The 17,646-nt window shown below is 39.9% G+C and overlaps 1 protein-coding gene across 2 annotated transcripts in view; it reads right to left on the bottom strand.

Moving 5' to 3' along the window:
• GRHL1 (grainyhead like transcription factor 1) overlaps positions 1–17,646 on the bottom strand; it is a 59,626-nt gene that overhangs the window by 32,366 nt on the left and 9,614 nt on the right. For both annotated transcript variants that reach the window (XM_063314394.1, XM_063314385.1), the window contains exons 2-8: positions 14,886–15,072; positions 13,365–13,435; positions 11,605–11,995; positions 10,598–10,674; positions 9,507–9,663; positions 8,286–8,397; positions 6,907–7,001 (exon numbers count right to left, since the gene is read on the bottom strand). In XM_063314394.1, coding sequence (XP_063170464.1) covers positions 6,907–7,001; positions 8,286–8,397; positions 9,507–9,663; positions 10,598–10,674; positions 11,605–11,995; positions 13,365–13,435; positions 14,886–15,072 — 1,090 coding nt within the window. The remainder of the gene's footprint in view (positions 1–6,906; positions 7,002–8,285; positions 8,398–9,506; positions 9,664–10,597; positions 10,675–11,604; positions 11,996–13,364; positions 13,436–14,885; positions 15,073–17,646) is intronic.

The following is a 17,646-nucleotide window of genomic DNA, read 5'->3' as shown; positions in this document are numbered from 1 at the left end:
CAGTAGATTTCTTAGGTTGCCCATGTAAGAAATCTGAACGTTCTTTAACTCTCATGATTTGGTCTTGTTCTGTTATAGCTCTGTTTTGGTTTCAAATCAATACATATATTAATATAACTTTGGGAAGAAATATTATACTTAAGGATTTCAATATGATACTGACCTATAGTCCTAAACCATGGAATTTGCCATCTCATGCAGAGCTTTGACTCTTTCAGGTCTGGGGTACAACAAAGAGGATAATTTTATGTAGCTAGAGAAGAAAGATATTCTCCTGATTTTGAGGAATGGGTTCAGGATATTAATTTGTTCTCTACTTTTGAAAAGGATTTGGGTTCTAAAAATAAGATAACAGTACACTGCTATAGGATAAGTTTAATGACTGAATTCCATGTAGGTATTTATACTTACCAGAGGGATCATTCTGTCTGTTAATTAGGGGTTGGGTTTTGTTATGTTTAGTTCATTTTAACTACTATAACATATTTAGGCCTCACCCTCCTCCTCTCCTTCGAATCAATGTTGACTCTGGCATATGCCTGGACTAGTCCCTGCTGTTCCCTTGGCAAGATTTTCGGAAGTGGTTTGCCATAATCTTCTTCTTCCCAGGGCTGAGAGAGTGTGACTGACCCAAGGTCACTCAGCTGGCTTTCATGCCCAAGGTGGAACTATAACTCACCGTCTCCCGGATTCTAGCCTGGTGCCTTCACTGCTACAGCAAACTGGCTCTCTTCACTATGTAATCACTATTTAAAGTGAAGTTTTTGCCCCTGCAAGCTTTGCACTAAGGAATGGAATTTGGTTTATCCTGGGGAGACCAAAGCTCAAGAAAGAAACCTGATTCTCACATGTAGGGTTTCCCAGTCTGTTTTCAGCTGGTGTGATTGCCTTTTCCAGCAAGGGTCTTTTGATGTGCATGCACCCTCTGCTGGGCAAAAGAGCACACCACACCACCTACAGTTTAGACTAGCCTTTCTCAACCTTGGCAACTTGAAGATGTGCGGACTTCAACTTGCAGAATTCCCCAGCCAGCCATGCTGGCTGGGGAATTCTGGGGGTGAGGTCCGCACATCTTCAAGTTGCCAAGGTTGAGAAACACTGACCTAGACCATCTCAGCACATCACTGGTGGTATGCCTACCAGTTGAGAAACACTAACCTAAGGAATGATGAGAAATTCAGGAAGAAAAAGGAATACCTTTTCATACAATATAATGGAATGCATTACTTTAAGATGGTACACAGACTGTGACAAACTGATGATAATAATCAGCTGCAATAATAGCTTCTTTTCCCCTAGGGGACAGATATAAATAGATGTGGTATATTATATATTATATTCCAACACACTTATCTCTTTCTTACTCTTACCCTTGTAAATTACAAGCTAACAAAGCTAAGGAGAGCACCATCCAATAGAAGATTGGATCACTCACGATATCATTCACCAATAGAAGATATCTCAAGGAGGAAGACAACCTAGCTTTTGCTCAATACATTTTTAGAGCCTAATTGCCACCAGTTACACCTACGGCTAATTATCTGGAAACCTGAAACTCTGTTTAGGAAGACTAGAGGACCATATGTTTGTTTTCAAACCCTCTACAAAATGACGAGGCAATAATCTGCTGTAAGATGCCAAACAGCTATGAGACACAAATCAATACTTTGTCAGGAGAAAAGTGGGAATAGTTGAGGAGGAAAGGGAGAATAAAAAAGATCAATACTGTAAACCACTTCAAGAACCAGGCTATAAATATATTTGTATTTATTCCTACAGACTAGCCTTTGCCAACTTGGTGTTGGTCAGTGGGAAAACATTAGGAAAGCTAAGGATTACAGGCTAAACTGGGAAGTCAGAAATAAACACCCCAGAAGAGGCAATGACAAACCTTTTCCAGATGGTTGCCAAGAACCTATATCGAGGTCACGCTCTTCTCAAACCACTGCTTATCTTTTTATTTCACAGCCAGTTCCTCCACTAATCTCTGAAATGCCATTGAATTAATACCCTCCACACATTTGCACCATTCTAAGTTAATGGTGTTAAATGAAGTTTGTCCAAATTATATGATGCATCTGCAGCCAATTCATAATAGCCTTTAATGCAAAACTTGCTATCATTATTTACTATACAAGAAATATAGTAAGGACCTCACTTAAACTCAGCTTTTTCCTTTATTTTCTCCATGTACTGCACCACACAAAGTCTTTGTCTGGTAATTAAGCATAAATCAATGCAGCAGTCAAATGAACCATGTAATGAAAATAGTGGAAATTGGCTAGATCTCTTCCTGATAAGATCAGAGCGCTAAGAAAGAATTGCTGCTCTGTCTACCAGTAATCTGATCAAGAATCACTGTCAAATCTGAACACTCAGAAGGGGGAAAAGATTAAATAAGAAACACAGCAATCCAAAATAGTTACCGGAAGTCAGTTTTTGCATCCCGCTGTTTGATAATGTTATAAGATCAAACTCAATTAGAAGCCTTTTTTAAAGTTGGGCATTTTGACAACAAAAAGGGGAACGTTCAGCAGTCGCCTGTCCTAGCATTTTGACCCAGATACTATTGGACCACAATTCCTATAATTCCCAGCCAGAAAAAATAGCCAAGGGTGATTAATACTTTCAGCCAAATCTGGGGACAGGAAGTGGGAAAGGATGTTCAACAACATCATAACTTTTCTGAAGTAAAGGCCATATTTCTCAAAAAAGGAGGCAATGCACTGCTCCTATGAGTCTTCACAATTAGGCCAACCTACGTACAGTATATAAAAGCCGAATATATACTGTTCATTTCAATATAACTAACAGCAATTTTAATCCCTTCAACTAAGGACATTACGGTGGTGTAATAATGTCCCTCAACTGTCTGGACCTTGTCAATATACCTGCAGAATGCTTTGGGAGTGAGAGAGTTAGGGTGTCCTCTGGTAGTAAGCCACTGACAGGTTGATCCTGAGACACAGAACCCAAACCCCTTCATTTCTCCCAAAGGCTCTGGATCATGACCCCACCCACACCCAGCATCTTGCTAGCTCTCACTCTAGCTGTCACTGACACTGGAGTAATATTGGCCACACGACAGCTCTTCCTCTTTCTCTCATACATATGCACACACAATTTAAGATTAGTCTGCCCACTGCAAACCTATACCCCCAACTTGGGAGTCAGTCCCATATAATATGTACAATGGGATTTAACTGAATAGGTATGTATAGAATTGCAGTATAAGGTGTACGTCTTTGGTCAGCAATGCCCATGCGCCCTACACTCTCAACTTACAGTGCAGCGTTCACATATTCTGCCAACATTTAGAAGTTTTCAGGCACCATATAGCTACCTATCACGATGAATTGTTTGTTTGCTTGCCTTTGGCTTATTCTACCTATTCTCAAGGATTATTTAAGAAACACACCAGGTGAATTTGCATGATGCAGAAATGAACAAATATATGGTCGTTTCAACTTGAGCTCCTAAATTAAATTAAATTAACCAAATTTAATTGTCCTAAAAAACTAGTTCAGTAAAAAAATGCAATAAGGATTAATACCATGTTTTAGACTGCCATGCAGGAAACTTGGTATTTGATATCTGCTTCATAATAATGCCATTTTAAGCATCAGGTGCTGACGTAATGCCATTTGGTCTGGAAGGATAAACACATCAGGCTTACATGATGGGAAGGGAATATTTATTTAGCAATAAAGATTTGGAACTGCTTCATGCCCATCCCCTAATCACCTCTTCCTTTGCCCACAAATCCTTCCTTAAAGCGTCCCCTGCCAAATTCAACGGTGAAAGCCTTCCATTTCCTCTCTTCTGAACATTTGCCCAGATCATCTGTCAGGTGCAGCTAAGAAAAGGGCAACAATCTTGTGATTCTCATGTTTTCTGAAGCATTCTAGGTTGGGGTTGGGGGGAGGGAGCATATTTAACAGAGGCTTCCCTTATGTCCTTGCTTGACTGTTAAGGAAGATATTGTTCATTCTTCACGGTCTACTGCCCCACCCAACTTTTTACATGTAGTTCTTTTAATTAATTTTTGTTACAAATGAAATGGAAAGCTGACCACCTTTTGACATCTTGTTTATTTATATAAATGCCTAGGAGCCCCATACATTTTGCAAAATAAATATAGTAGATGGCAACAGCCCAGTGCTTTGTTTGGAAGTATACCCATCTATTAAAAAAAATTAAAAAGGCAAAAGTCAACTGGTATATGCAGATAGAGTTGGGGGGACAGAATTGAGAGAAAGTGGTTTAACACACTGAGGAAGTAAATGAATCAAAGCCAAATAGATGTTTTAACCCAGGGGCTTCATATTATGGTTAACGTATTATGATAACCCTCTAGAAAGACTGGCATTGCAGTCCTCAAAACTGTTAGTTGAGAATAGATCCCACTGAAATCAAGGAGGCTTCCTTCTGAGTAATCATGATTAATATTATCTTCTCAATTATATATACAATCACCACCGTCAATGCTATGGTTCTTCTATATGGAGTTCCAGTGATGTTCACCTCTTCAACAAACAAGGTTTCATTTAACTCTTGATCTGAATGCAGCAATCTCATTAGTATTGCTATGGAAACCACACTCTGAGTTCGGGATCCAGAGTAATATGGGAAAAAGCTGCATATCCAGAAAGGGAGATACTGTATATGTATGAATTTCCCCATTATAACAGCTTCCCTCTCATTCAGTTACACAAGGGGGTTGGTTTACATGGGCATAAAATAGTAGTCCAATTCCAAACCTCACTTGCTGATACTTGAGAATGAGCTGTTCCTTTCTTACCTGTAGATTTTGTAAATGATTCCCTGTTCCAAACAAGCAAGGGGAAGATGCAGACATGGCCTCTGGAATTCTTCCCAACCCCTTAATAATAGCTCTGCACAAGGTCACATGATAGGGAAGGAAGATGGAGGAGGGCTTAGAATGGAGGAATCAGCACTCCCCAGACTATTTTCCCCTCCCAGCCTCTCCCATAGGAAAGCACTGGGGATTTTTTTCTGGATTTCTTTTCCCCACAGACCACGGCCATATGTGCCCCATTTCCAAATTTCATCTTTCTTTTGTTGGCATCTCTTGCCACACTCAGTTTGGTCCAATTTTGTTTGGTTTTCAGAGAGTTATCCTGCTGATGCAGAAAGACAGAGTTTGTACATAATTTCTTTCCAACATAAAGCTGCTGTGCTAAATTTTGCTTTGTTTTCTTTGAGAAAAAAATAAGAGATGGCATATGAAATGGCAGCAGTCCTCCCCCCACAACATACACAGAATTGCATCTTGAAATGCTGTAGTCCTTTCTAGTACACCTGTTACATGTACTGCCAGCCCTTCATCCTAGACCAGCCGAGGAAACAGGAAATGCAAGGAGTACTGGAACTCTATTGTTATTATATCTACAACAGAATCTTCAAAACGTGTCAGAATTTCCCTCTTATACCAAACAGAATCAAGGCAGGGCTATCACGAGTTTTTGCTCACTCCCTCTTCCATACCAGGTCTAAACTGCTATTTACTTAACACTTCCTTCCTCAAAGCTATCTCCATATTCCTTTATATGTACACACAGATATACACAAACAAATCACTATTCAGAAAGTGTTGGCTTGCTGATCATATTCAGGGTGCTATCTTTTGTAATTATTTAGCCGCTTCACCCAAACAGAGGGATATAGATAGCAGCTCAAGACAGGTTATTCTGTGCAGACCTTGGAAATAACCCAACTCTGACTTCTTCAGGAAGGAAAGCAGTGCTCCTGAAATCCAGAGGTTTATTAATGCCCTGAGCATTGTTTTAAAAATTAAATGGGTCAAACTGTGATTTTCACATTTTAGTTCCCCACTGCAATTAAATCCTCTATCAGATCAGGATTCTGGAGGGGTACCAGTTAGGAAAGGCTTCCCTAAGCTCTGATTGCTACAAGAGACCCAAGTCATTGCTGCATCTAGGACCTGGTAGAATTTTCCCCAAGACACCTGGTAAATTTGGAAATGGTACAGCCCATCAAGAGCACAGATGGGCTTCCAGTTTGAAATGCATCCCAAAATTCTAACGAATTATTTCAGAATCATTTGAAAATTCTTTTAATATCTCAAATAATTCTGAATTTCTTTTTGCCAAAACTGAGAATACTTTGAACTGAATCAAGAGGTTTTGCTGATCCAGATTAAACTGATGGCTTGGAAATGTCTTCTTAGCAGGGTAAAGCAATTTTGTCTATTGCTCATTGACCAAATTTTGCTTCCATTTTGAAAATCTAATAAATATGAGAATAAATTAGGTTGCCCATCATCCCCTGAAGGCTCCATACAGCAACCCAGGGAAAGTTCCATAGGTGACATCACCATGACTGTATCTAGTGATATCTGCAGAGCAAATGGAAAATGAAAGGTGACTCCATTCAACTGACATGCAAGGACACTTGGTGGAGGAGATGGACTGTTTGCAGAGGACTACAAGTTCCAGCCTGCAAACACACCTCTGTTTAAACTGAGATGACTGAAAGCTCTGTTTTTGAATAGGCACAGCAGTCTCAGATGCTGAACCAACTGCCTTGTCTTCTGCTGGAAGAGTACTGAAGAGGCCTAGTACACTTTCTGACTCCTGTTCATTCACGCTTTTTCGATCAGATTGAATCCCAGGGGCAAGGGGGAAAAAAGTAGTCAGAAAGGGTCACCTGTTTTGGGCTTTGTGCCATTTCATAATCCAAGCTGTGAAGCTTCCATCAGCTTCAAACTTTATTTTCCCAGAAAGCTTTTGGCAATCTTTTAGCAGCTATTTCATCATAGTTTGTTTTTAGGATTTCTACAAGCTTAATGTTATGTTAAAATATGCCTCCCTTTCTTTCACTGAATACTCAGAAGGGTCAGGAAGAAAGAGCCCTGGCACCTACCTTAGCTTCATCGTTAATGTCCCAAGTGAAGGAGATGGCATTATAGGCTATCTCTTCAATATTACTTATGGTGTTGAAGCTCTCCTTATAGTCAGCTGTTGATAACATAAAGGAGGGAAAAGATATTAAAATAGCTTAGTCGACTGACAGACACAAATTAGGCAGACAGTCATTTTTCTTCTGGACTGTCTTAGAGAAGATAAAAGAAATCTAAATGTTGCTATGGGCACCCCTTTAAGGTTTTTTTTTTAAAGTAGAATGCAGAAAATTAAATTTAAAAATTGCAGAGGAGAGAGGTAACATCTGCTACCTTTGCCATGCCCTCAATTTTGTTTGAAAAATGTTAGCCAGCATAACCAGGATATGTCGCTCTTCATAAAAACTCATAATAAAGGAAGATTTGCATGTGCGTCTGCCTTTAAGTGCCAAGCATTAATCCCTACTTTTATTTACAAGAGAAAAAAAAAACTGAGTGCAACCCAGCCTTCAAACCAAAGGAGCTGGCAATGGGCCAATCACAGCTTGGCTGTAGGCAAATGGGTATCTCTAATGTCATCTTTCATCTCCTTGCCCAAACTGTACCTGGGGCTTGACTTCTGCCAGCGACTCAGTCTTGGAACCTGTTCTGCAACCTCAGAGCGTCCTTTCAAATCTCTGACTAAGAAGCAACAGCAGCTTTACTCATGTGAAGAGTGCTTTTTCCCTTGCACTGAGTAACTGCTACTAACCCATTTGTCTTTAGAGCCAAGAAGCTCCAGGGTTGATGGGATGAACTACAGGCAAACTGAAGGCCAAAGCAGGTTTTGGCTCAAGAATGAAAAAAACAACAATGCTTTTTTTGAGAAAGGGATAGGAGAAAAGGAGAATTCTAAGAGGTGATGTCTGAAAATTTAGCAAAGTTCAGAAAATACGATTATTCAAATTTCCGCAATGTTCAGATATGGCAAGCACAATATAGGCAGATACTGCAGCACAGAGCTACAACAGCCACAGCCAGTTCTGTCTGAGCAACCCCACAAGCAGAAGAGTGAAGCACGGTCCATCCAACAAATCCTCCTCCAGCTTCTGGAATTCTATCCCTCCAACATCCATTGCACGTTCAAACTTCTGCTACTCAGCTGTGGACGCTTTTGACCGATCAGTTGGTTGGCCAATTGACCAAGCAACTGAGCCCTGTATCTTTGTTTAAATCTGTAATCCTCCCCAAACTGAGATATTCTGAGGGGCAGTTAGATTTCTCATAACACCCCAAAGAGGGACAGGCAAGATCAGAAGCCATGCAAAGCATTGACTGAAGATGGTCCTGAGCTCACCAGGCAAATGCAGGACCTGAAACCTGCTAAGCTGAGCTTTGGCACTGCTGCTTGAGAGCTTCTTACCTATGTCAATGCACCTTTGTTTAGCCGTGTGTTGCCTGGAGTGCCAGTACTTCCAGTGCCTGAGCTGATCCTCCCGGGTTTTGTCCTCAGCAAAGACAACCATGATGACGCTCTGCAAAGAGGAAGAAAGAGAAAGGGAGGGGAAAAGGCAGAAAAGCTTCATTAACAGAATGGCCATATGGTGGAGGTGAGGGTTGGAGCGGGTGGGTTGTCTGTTTTTTGCTGAAGAGTGGACAGCAGCTACTCAGGACTAACAACCCTGGCAGTTTATCTCTGCCATCTGCATCTATGGGCTGGAGGGATGAGTGAAATGAACTTTCCAGGTTCATGAGAATGACAAGCCGCTCAGACTTGAGAAGGACAGCAGCAGCCACAAGCAATTAACCATGGAGGGTACCCATGAGCCAGGAAGAACACCAGAGATCTTCCCCATCTATTATTCAGGACAGCAACACTTTCTTTTAAAAATCTCAGAGGCTGGAAAAAAAGTTCTGGAGATGGACCCACAGCAGCAAAAGCAAAGATCTTCAGATGGTAGTAATAACATAACCCTTTGAGAAATCATAACTTTGAGATACTCTTAGTATGGGAAGCAGCATAATAATAAAATAAATGAATAGGCTGCCTTTTAATGGTACTCCAAGATCTTCCCCATATTTTCCGAAGAGAAAGGAATAACCTCTAGTTATTAGGAGAAAAGTAGAAGTCTGGTTTGGTATAAGACCACAATGAGTTACATGTTTTTGCAAATTCAAGCCAACCCAACAACACAATTTTGTCATTGTTCATAACTTTGTATTTTTTCATGGATAGATGTTTTGACGTATGTGAATATTATGAAGGAAGAAGATAGTAATTATTTGTCGTTGGATCTACCTAACAAGTCCACTGTCAAGAGCATAAAGAGAGAATTGTAAACATCTGGTACAAAAATTGCTGTGCTAATTTATATTAACACTACAGCTTCCCAGAGAGCAAACAAAAAAAGATGTCTGTATATTCTAATGACACAGTCTTGCTAAAGACCAGGAGAAATAAGTTGATGGATCAGATCAGTTGAGAACAATTATGGACTGTTTATAGCCCTACAAATTATGGGTAGCCCACAAGAAGTGTGGGCAATCCACGAATGAATTAGCTCCCCTTTTGTTCACCAGGAATGCTACTACAAGCCTTTGCGATCAGCTTCTGTCCTACATATTTTCTTTAACTGTAACTCACTCTAACTTTACTGATGGGTTGATGGATTCCTTCACCACCACTAATTTCCTTCAGTGTAATGGGATAAAACTGGCCCTTGTTTAGATAAGTCATCGTATTATCTCCTGGCTTCTGCCGAAGTGATTTTGAAGCTTCCAGAGTATATTCAAAGTTGTTCCTGGAAAAATTCAGAACAGGAAGTTTTATAAGCAACTTATATCATGAAATAATTCAAACATAACAATCCATGTGCTAGATATTAGAACAGGAGAATAAAGAGTGGGACTGGCCATAAATGGCAGATATGTGAGAAATACAGGAGGATTGGAAATTTAAGATGATTTCATCTGGCTCCACCCCTATAATTTTAGGAATGGGCAGGGGGATTGCAGAATTTAAAAATTCCACCAAAAGTATCTAGAGTTTGGTACTCTGATTCAAGAATCTGATGTATCTGGGTTGTTCAGCTGCTGCGAAGGTGTTACACTCACTGATCTACACTTGGGTTACAGTGTTTTATATTTGTGGAGAGTGGGAAAGAACACTGCTTACAAAGTAATAAGAGTAAAATAACAACAACAACATTTATATAATGCTTTTGAAACACCTCATACTCATTGCCTGATTAAACATCACAACTTTTCCCCAACTTGCAGACATTGTGACTAAAGCCATGAGAAAGTGCCTGAGACCCACTAACATGTTTGTGGCGGAGGCTCACTGATCCCTGATTCACAGCTCACTCTCTGTGCTACACCAAAAGAGGAATGAGATATGCTTCCACTGACTCAGTATTAATCCACCTGCTTTTCTTTGCGAGTCCACAGCGCTTTACCATCTGCAAAGCTAAACCTGAAGTTTCAAACTGGGGGCGGAAAAGTACCTCATCTTGCCTAAGCACATTCTTCTGTACGTGACCTGATCCATGTGATGTTTCCAAAAGGATTAGGGGAGGAATGACCAAATCTCACCACTCAGGGCTTGTGTCTTTCATTTCACAAGCAGAGCATGAGCAAGAGGACCAAGCACATTTGAGGTGTGCCAAGTCAAGCTTGCAGAGCATCAGAACCCAACCGTTGTGCAAGAGCTAAATCGGAGGGAAAATACATTACCCAGCAATGCTTTCAAACACATAGTCTTCAGAATTCACGTTGGCCATCCGAAGATTCAGTTCAGAAGGGAAAAAAACCTGGAGGTATTCATATTGGTTTCAGACAAGCAGCAATTTTCAAACAATACTTCAGCCCTAAATTTATCATCAATAAACTATTTGCTGACCCCTATAAGTCAGATACAGAACAAGCTTAGTCTAGAACCAGGTAACCCATGTATCACACAAACATTATTTCCTCACGTTCAAGCTGAGTGAGCTACGTCCTGTAAGATGAGCCATGCTCTCTCGCTAGTAATTTCATATTGTACAGAAGTTGCTTTTGTTTTAAATTTAGAATTATATATCCATATCCAGTCTGAGAAAATCTTCTATTTCTAATCCACTGGACTGAGATTTCAGGTTTACATAAGAATTAAATAGGAACCTGATATCCATGTACAGATTAGTGAGTACACCCAAAATCAGAGGGGAAAGGGGAAGGAATGTCATTGTTATTTATTCCCAGAGCTGGAGTTAGTCTCTGCTTTTAAGATGGTCAACATTCAAGTAGCCAAAATTCTAAGACCTGCATGTTTAATCTTTTTCCAGCATAATCTCATTATGTTTACTCAGAAATAAATTCTATAGTGATTATTCCTGAGTGTCTATAGCCGAGACTGGAATTTGGAGCTAATCAGAAAGCTCCTGGATTCCAATTCCTGTCAGCCCAGCAATGAGCAGCAACAAAGGGATCTGAAGTCCAACGACATCTGCTGCATAGAAGTGCTATCTTCACTGATTAATTGTTCCTCATCGATTATTTTGTTAACATTAATTCTGTTATTTTTACTGTTATTATTTGCATAAGCATAATTTGCAGCTGTAAGAATGTATTTTCATGATTCTCTGGAAGGCCAATTCTCTACCCAAGATCATATTATGTTATATGGCTTTTCTTCATTACTACGGTAGACCCAGTTCTAGGCTAAGAACCCCATAAGCAAAAGATTCAGGCTATTTCTGTACCTCTTGCACACCTTCTTTAAATGACTCTGAGAAGGTGGAATCAGGAGTACGTCGCTGGGAATTTTGAGGCTGGCTGTTAGTGCTAAACTGGTCAGCGCTGAGGCTCCGATCTAAAACCACCACCCTCTCAGATGCTTCTGGGTGATAGACACTTGGAGGGATGCCCACAGCAAAACCATGCGACTGAGTTTCTGTCTTGATCGAATGGGTGGGCATAGATGCAATGGAGACAGTGACTGTAGTATCTGGAGTCGTCAGGTGGCCCCTCTTGTCAATGCCCATTGGAGAACTGTGTGGAAGGACAATATTCAAAGGCATGTTTTTCAAGACTTGCACTCTGTTCTCCCCAGCAGAAATAAGTGATTGTTCCGTCATGTTTGGCATACTGTTCCTAAACAAACAAGGTTGAGTGGTAGATTAAGCATGAGGCAGAAAAGAATCAATTTCAAGAGGAGAAACACCAATCCTCAAGCCTGCTTGATGTTACCCCTCCTCCATGAATGATTTCTCTATTGCTACCAGCAAGCAAAAAGCTAATCCAACAACACATTGTTGGGAGAAAGACTACAGAAATACTGAGGGAATATTTCTGACCCTTCCACTGCTAGTTCCCCTTTTTGATTATCTTCAGACTGGAGATAAAGGGGCAAAACCGGTGCACACATCACAATCTTCCTTCCAAACTTAGTGTTTCTCAATACTAGGATGACTCCTTTGCCTTTCTTGACCAGTGGCTGTCTTTCAGTCCCTGGAATCTATCACAACTTCCTTAGAACCATTCTACAATTGATATGTCTAGCTTGAGGCTTATACTAGCAGTTGCATTCACAAAATACATATTTTCATTAGAGACCAAGTATCTCAAGCAAAGACAGTGCAACTATAAATTAAAGGGCAAAAACATGCAGATCTTTTAGTGCTCATACACCCAACAGTAGCAAGTTCACATTGCATAATTAGTTACAAAGGCACCACCAGAAACTCCTAATGATGCTAAAGATTCAGGTCATAATTGGAAAAGTGACCTAGCTGTGAGAAATAGGAAACTTTTCTTCCATAATATTTGAATTCCACTCTGAATCTACCAGCCTATCAAAGCCCTCAAATCTGAAACTGAGAGAGAAGTTGGCAGTCAGTTCCAGACTCTCCTTCCCTATTCAACTACTTCTAATGAAATCACAGAACTCTGAGCTATAAAGGGGGAGCTATACTCATATTCCTGCCACTTTTCAAAATTAAGCTGCATCATTTCCTGCAGTTCTGTAATGATAATCTGGACGGCAGTATGAATGACGATTAGGACATGCCTAGTGTTTGAACTTTCTAAGAATTAGTTCTTTTTGAAATACCCAAGTTTAGTTACATATGCCAGACCCTTCCTTATTTACATTAATCTACCCATATTAAACTGAGAACAAGAGTACAGTTGCATTTGTGTTATATCTGGATAAACTCAAGCTTTGAATGCCTTGAAAAAGTCTTTCATATGGTTCATACCTTGCACTAATTAAGCCATAACTTGGTTGGTTGACTTTGCCATAGTGTGATTTGCTCACCCAACTATTGCAGCTAAGCAATTTGTATAAGCCAAGATATTTTGACTTATTCAACAACCCAAGGTTAAAAATCTTGGTGTAAACTCAGCCACTACAGCAGAGTGTAAAAAAACAAATCCCAATGTAGTTAAAATTTATTCCTCTCTTTAAAAAGGATCCTGGCTTAAAACATGTATACACACACTTCAAAACTGAATACTGAACCTTTTGCCATGATCTTGATCAGACTGGTCTACATCTGATTTCACTGTAGAAGTTCTCCTTTCCCGGGGTACCTTGGAATATGAAATGTATCAATTACATCATCAAAAGGACAATAACTAAGCACAGTTTTTGGGGATAGTAACAATTACCAGAATACACTGTACATGTCACAAATAAATTTTAAGAGCATAAGCATTTGGCTTGGAGATATCAGCTAAGAACAATTTTGACTTTTCATCAGCCTTGTTCCAAATCTAATAACTACAGAACTGCTTCTCAATCGAATATGAGATTATGCCCAAGGTTTTCTGTTCCTTATATTTCCTATTTCAATGTAATATTTGCTTTTAAGACATGATGCAAATATTATAGTAACTTTAAAGACAGACCAGATTCAACACAAGTCTTAAAAAAATTAAAAATATGTATAATGATCACAACTTCAGTAAACTTGAAGTTGATACTTTAACAACAAAATTTTTACAAAGCAATTTGCTTATTAAATAGAATTAGCTCAGTATCCTCCAGCATGGAAATCTGCTGTATCAGCAACACCTTTACATCCAAACATTTTTGTCTAGCAAACACAAACCATATAAATGACAGTGGGAACACCCTCTTTAAGTAGCCGACTATTTGTCAAAAAGGCAAGAATGTTGTACAAAATGGCTTTAAGCACAACTTAGCCAATCAGAGGGGTGTGTGTCTGTGTGTACACACTAAATGCAGTCCTAAGTGAGTCAAGTCACACTGGCAAAATACAGAATCAACTGTAGGTAGTGCTTTGTTTGCTTGTAAGTCAACCATGAGCCACCTTGGAAGGCTATCATAATCAGAACACAGATTTTTCAGGGTTGATCTACATGTTTCAGTAATTCTCTGTTGAAAATCTAAGTCCAATAGAATATAAAATGATGATGACAACGATGACTAGGCCACTGAATCCCTAAGGACTCTTGGCAGTTTACAGATAAGAGACATAAGAAACAATATACAATAAACCATAATTATACAAATACTGTAAAATAAAATTAACCAAACCAAACCAAACTGAAATAAGGGCTCAAATGCCGTGCTTGGAAGAGCTCTCTTTTGAGCAGTTTCCAGATAGCAATCAGGGTGGAAGCCAACTGGATGTCCCCTGGAAGGCCATTCCAAAGAAGCAGTCCAGTCACTGAAAAGCAACACTGTTATGCCCCCTCCCCTCACCTCCCTACTGTGGAGCACCACTAACAGATTCTCCTGAATAGATCAAACTGACCAGCCAATTCCAATGGGAGAATGCAGCCCTGCAGATAGTTCTGAAGAGAGATCAGTACACTTACTTGTGTTGGGCTTGTAACACTAGGGCAGAGGAGAGGAGTTGATGGGATTTTCAAGAAAAAGTATTTAGGTCTTACTAGTAACATGAGGCTGACAGGAACATACACAGTTTACTGTTGCCTATCCCTGGATGAAAGAATGCAAATAAATCAAAGCACACTTTGGAGTATTAATCAGTCCCAGGCTTCCAGGAGCTACCTTATAGTAGTCGTACAAGAGGCCCAAAGCAGCCGCACTGTCCTCATCCCCATTGATGCTCATCATGGCTTTGGTAGCTGCTGTAAGGGGGTTTTCAAGAAAGGACTTCCAGGCTTCATCCTCACTAGTGTATGGTCGCCTCTGGGAATAGAGGGTATCATTCTGAAGAACCAAGACAGGCCTTTTGCTAGAGAGAGAGAGAATGAATAAACTACAATTACAAAGAAGTTGAAAACAAACTTTGGTTGGCATCCAGGAGGTAAAGTACTTCCACCACCCATGAAAGATGTCCTTGTCAGACTGCAGTGCCGTATATTGTCTGTGACCACTCTTAACATTAATCCAGGAGTTATGGCTTATTTTACATACTAAGCCATAATGTTTGGGTTCACACCTACCCAAAGCAAATCACATTATGACTTAGGATGAAGTGTTGGATGACAATCTGGAGAGTGCCCATACACAGCCCAGGGCATGGACATTATACCTTAAGATATCCTTTAATGTTTAAATGCATTGTGTTCTATTGAAATAGTTAACTGGCATATTCTGATTTCATTCACAACTCAAAATGCACAAATAAATACTGCTTCTTGTAAGTAGTGCATATCTTGCATATTAAACTAACAGCTTACACCGTCTTGATCAGGCACAATTCAGTCTGCAGCAAGGCCAGAGCACACAAACAAGGACACTCACTGACTGCTCCCCAGCTATGGAACTTGAGTTTCAACTTTATTATTATATACAGTATTACGATCCCAATTCTATTTTTAAAAAAAATCTGAGGAGGCAAAATGTCTTAATTTTCATTAGCTTTTGGTGAACAAAATTTAGAAACTGTACACTGTGAGCCCATTCCTTTCTCAACGTTCCTCTAGGGCTGTTTTCCAGTAACTGTGCCCTTCAAGCACACTGGAGTTTCAGTACTCCCTGCCAGCCTGGCCGGTAGAAATCTGGAGAAAGTTTAGAATAGGGATTTGTAACCTGTTGTAAGCTCAAAAATCGATTTGGTCTTGGGGCCACACATTAAAATCAGGTTGGGTCATGACAAAAAGCGAAATTTAACATCACTATTTAGTGTAATGCAACTAGTACGACTACCTCCATTGTATTTCATCATTTTCCACTTTGGCCCATTAAAATTTCAAATTTGGTGACAGTTTCTGGAGGGGTTCTGCATACTGCACCCAAACGAGGAGAACAAACAGCCCTGGGGCCCTGCTTGCACACCCCTGACTTAGAGATTTCTTATTTGCTTTAAGGATGTTAGGACCTGCTGGTATCTACCTGACATCAAATCAGATAATTAGTCTAGACCTCCCAGTGAGGCCTGCTTTGAGTTACAGGTGTAACTGGCTGGAATTTAATATGTAAGAGACATTTGTTTTACCAATATATTATAATCTCCCATTAAGTTTAAAAACTTAACGCCAAAACATTTATGGAAAAAACTTCAGAGGAATTAATCTTGGTAGAACAAGTAAGGTGGGCTTGAAAAGCAAAAGGCAAACATACAACCCGTATTTTAAAGATATCAACTTGATTTCTAAGTTTTGGATGGAGCCTCAAAGCTTTCTCCCACCTTGTGAGCTAGAATACAGCAGTTCAGAGCTACCTGTAGGCTCGCCTCTGCTGGATGCATTCAAAATCTCCTCTAGCCAGCAATCTTACCCCTATCAATTCATTCTGTGCAGGAAACAGTGTAAAAGAAAACACCAACATGACCATTTTTACCCTCATAGTCCAAGGAGGGCCCAGTTCAAGTGAGGCTTTCCATTTCTGGTGACTCACCTTTGAATAAACTCCTCAGTGGCTTGTCTATTATTTCAGCATGCACGCTTATATAGAACTTGCGTGCCTAGAAGGAAACTTGCACAAATTAATGCCCACTACCTAAAAAACTTTCTCTGGCCTAGGAAATGTGTTAAAATGTTCAACACAGATTTTTTTAGGTAATTTCTAAAATGCTACTTACCCAGTATCTGCTTTGTCCCAGCAAATGAGACAATGCTGCTTGAGCTGATTTTAAACCAGTTAAAACACAGTTTGTCCTTGAGCATACACAATATTTAGTTAGCATTTAAGACAGAATCAGTTTTGCTTTATTTCCGGGAGGGGTAGAACCACATACAAACATAAGATACTATCAGTCCTTGAAGCAAATATCATAGAAACCTGCAATGGACAGTCTCTTCCATCTGGCACTGATGTTGAGACCTACAATTCCCACAATTCCCAGCCAGCAGTCCCCAATTATCTAAATGCCACCTGGCTGGGGAAAATGGATCTCAGTCTTCACCACCCAAGTCGTATTTTTTAAAAAGGGTAAAACATGGGCCAAATGATACAATTGTTGGATTCATAATTAGCTGAATGACCATTCCCACAAAGTGTTCCTAACTGGCTCCACATCAGCTTGCAGAGTAATAATATCAAGAGGAATACCACAGGGCTCTGGCTGTTCAATCTTTTTATTAATGACATGGGCTCAGATGGTTATCGCATTTCCAGATGGCACAAAACTAGGAACAGCTAATACTTTAGAAGAGGAAAGTTAAAAAGATCTAGTCAGGCTTGAACAATGGGCCAAAACAAACAAGACAAAATTTAATAGAGAAATTTGTGAAATCCTGCATCTGGGGAGAGAGAGAGAGAGAGAAAGAAAGGTAGGCACAAGTATAGGATGGGGGGCACCTGGCTTGGCAGTAGTACATGTGAAAAATGTCTAAGTGTTCTGTAGAAGATCACAAGTTGAACA

The sequence above is a fragment of the Candoia aspera genome, chromosome 1 (genome assembly GCF_035149785.1).
Source record: "Candoia aspera isolate rCanAsp1 chromosome 1, rCanAsp1.hap2, whole genome shotgun sequence".
Classification (NCBI taxonomy): domain Eukaryota; kingdom Metazoa; phylum Chordata; class Lepidosauria; order Squamata; family Boidae; genus Candoia; species Candoia aspera.
Note: the sequence above shows the minus strand (reverse complement) of the source record. Positions and strands in the feature narration are given on the sequence as shown.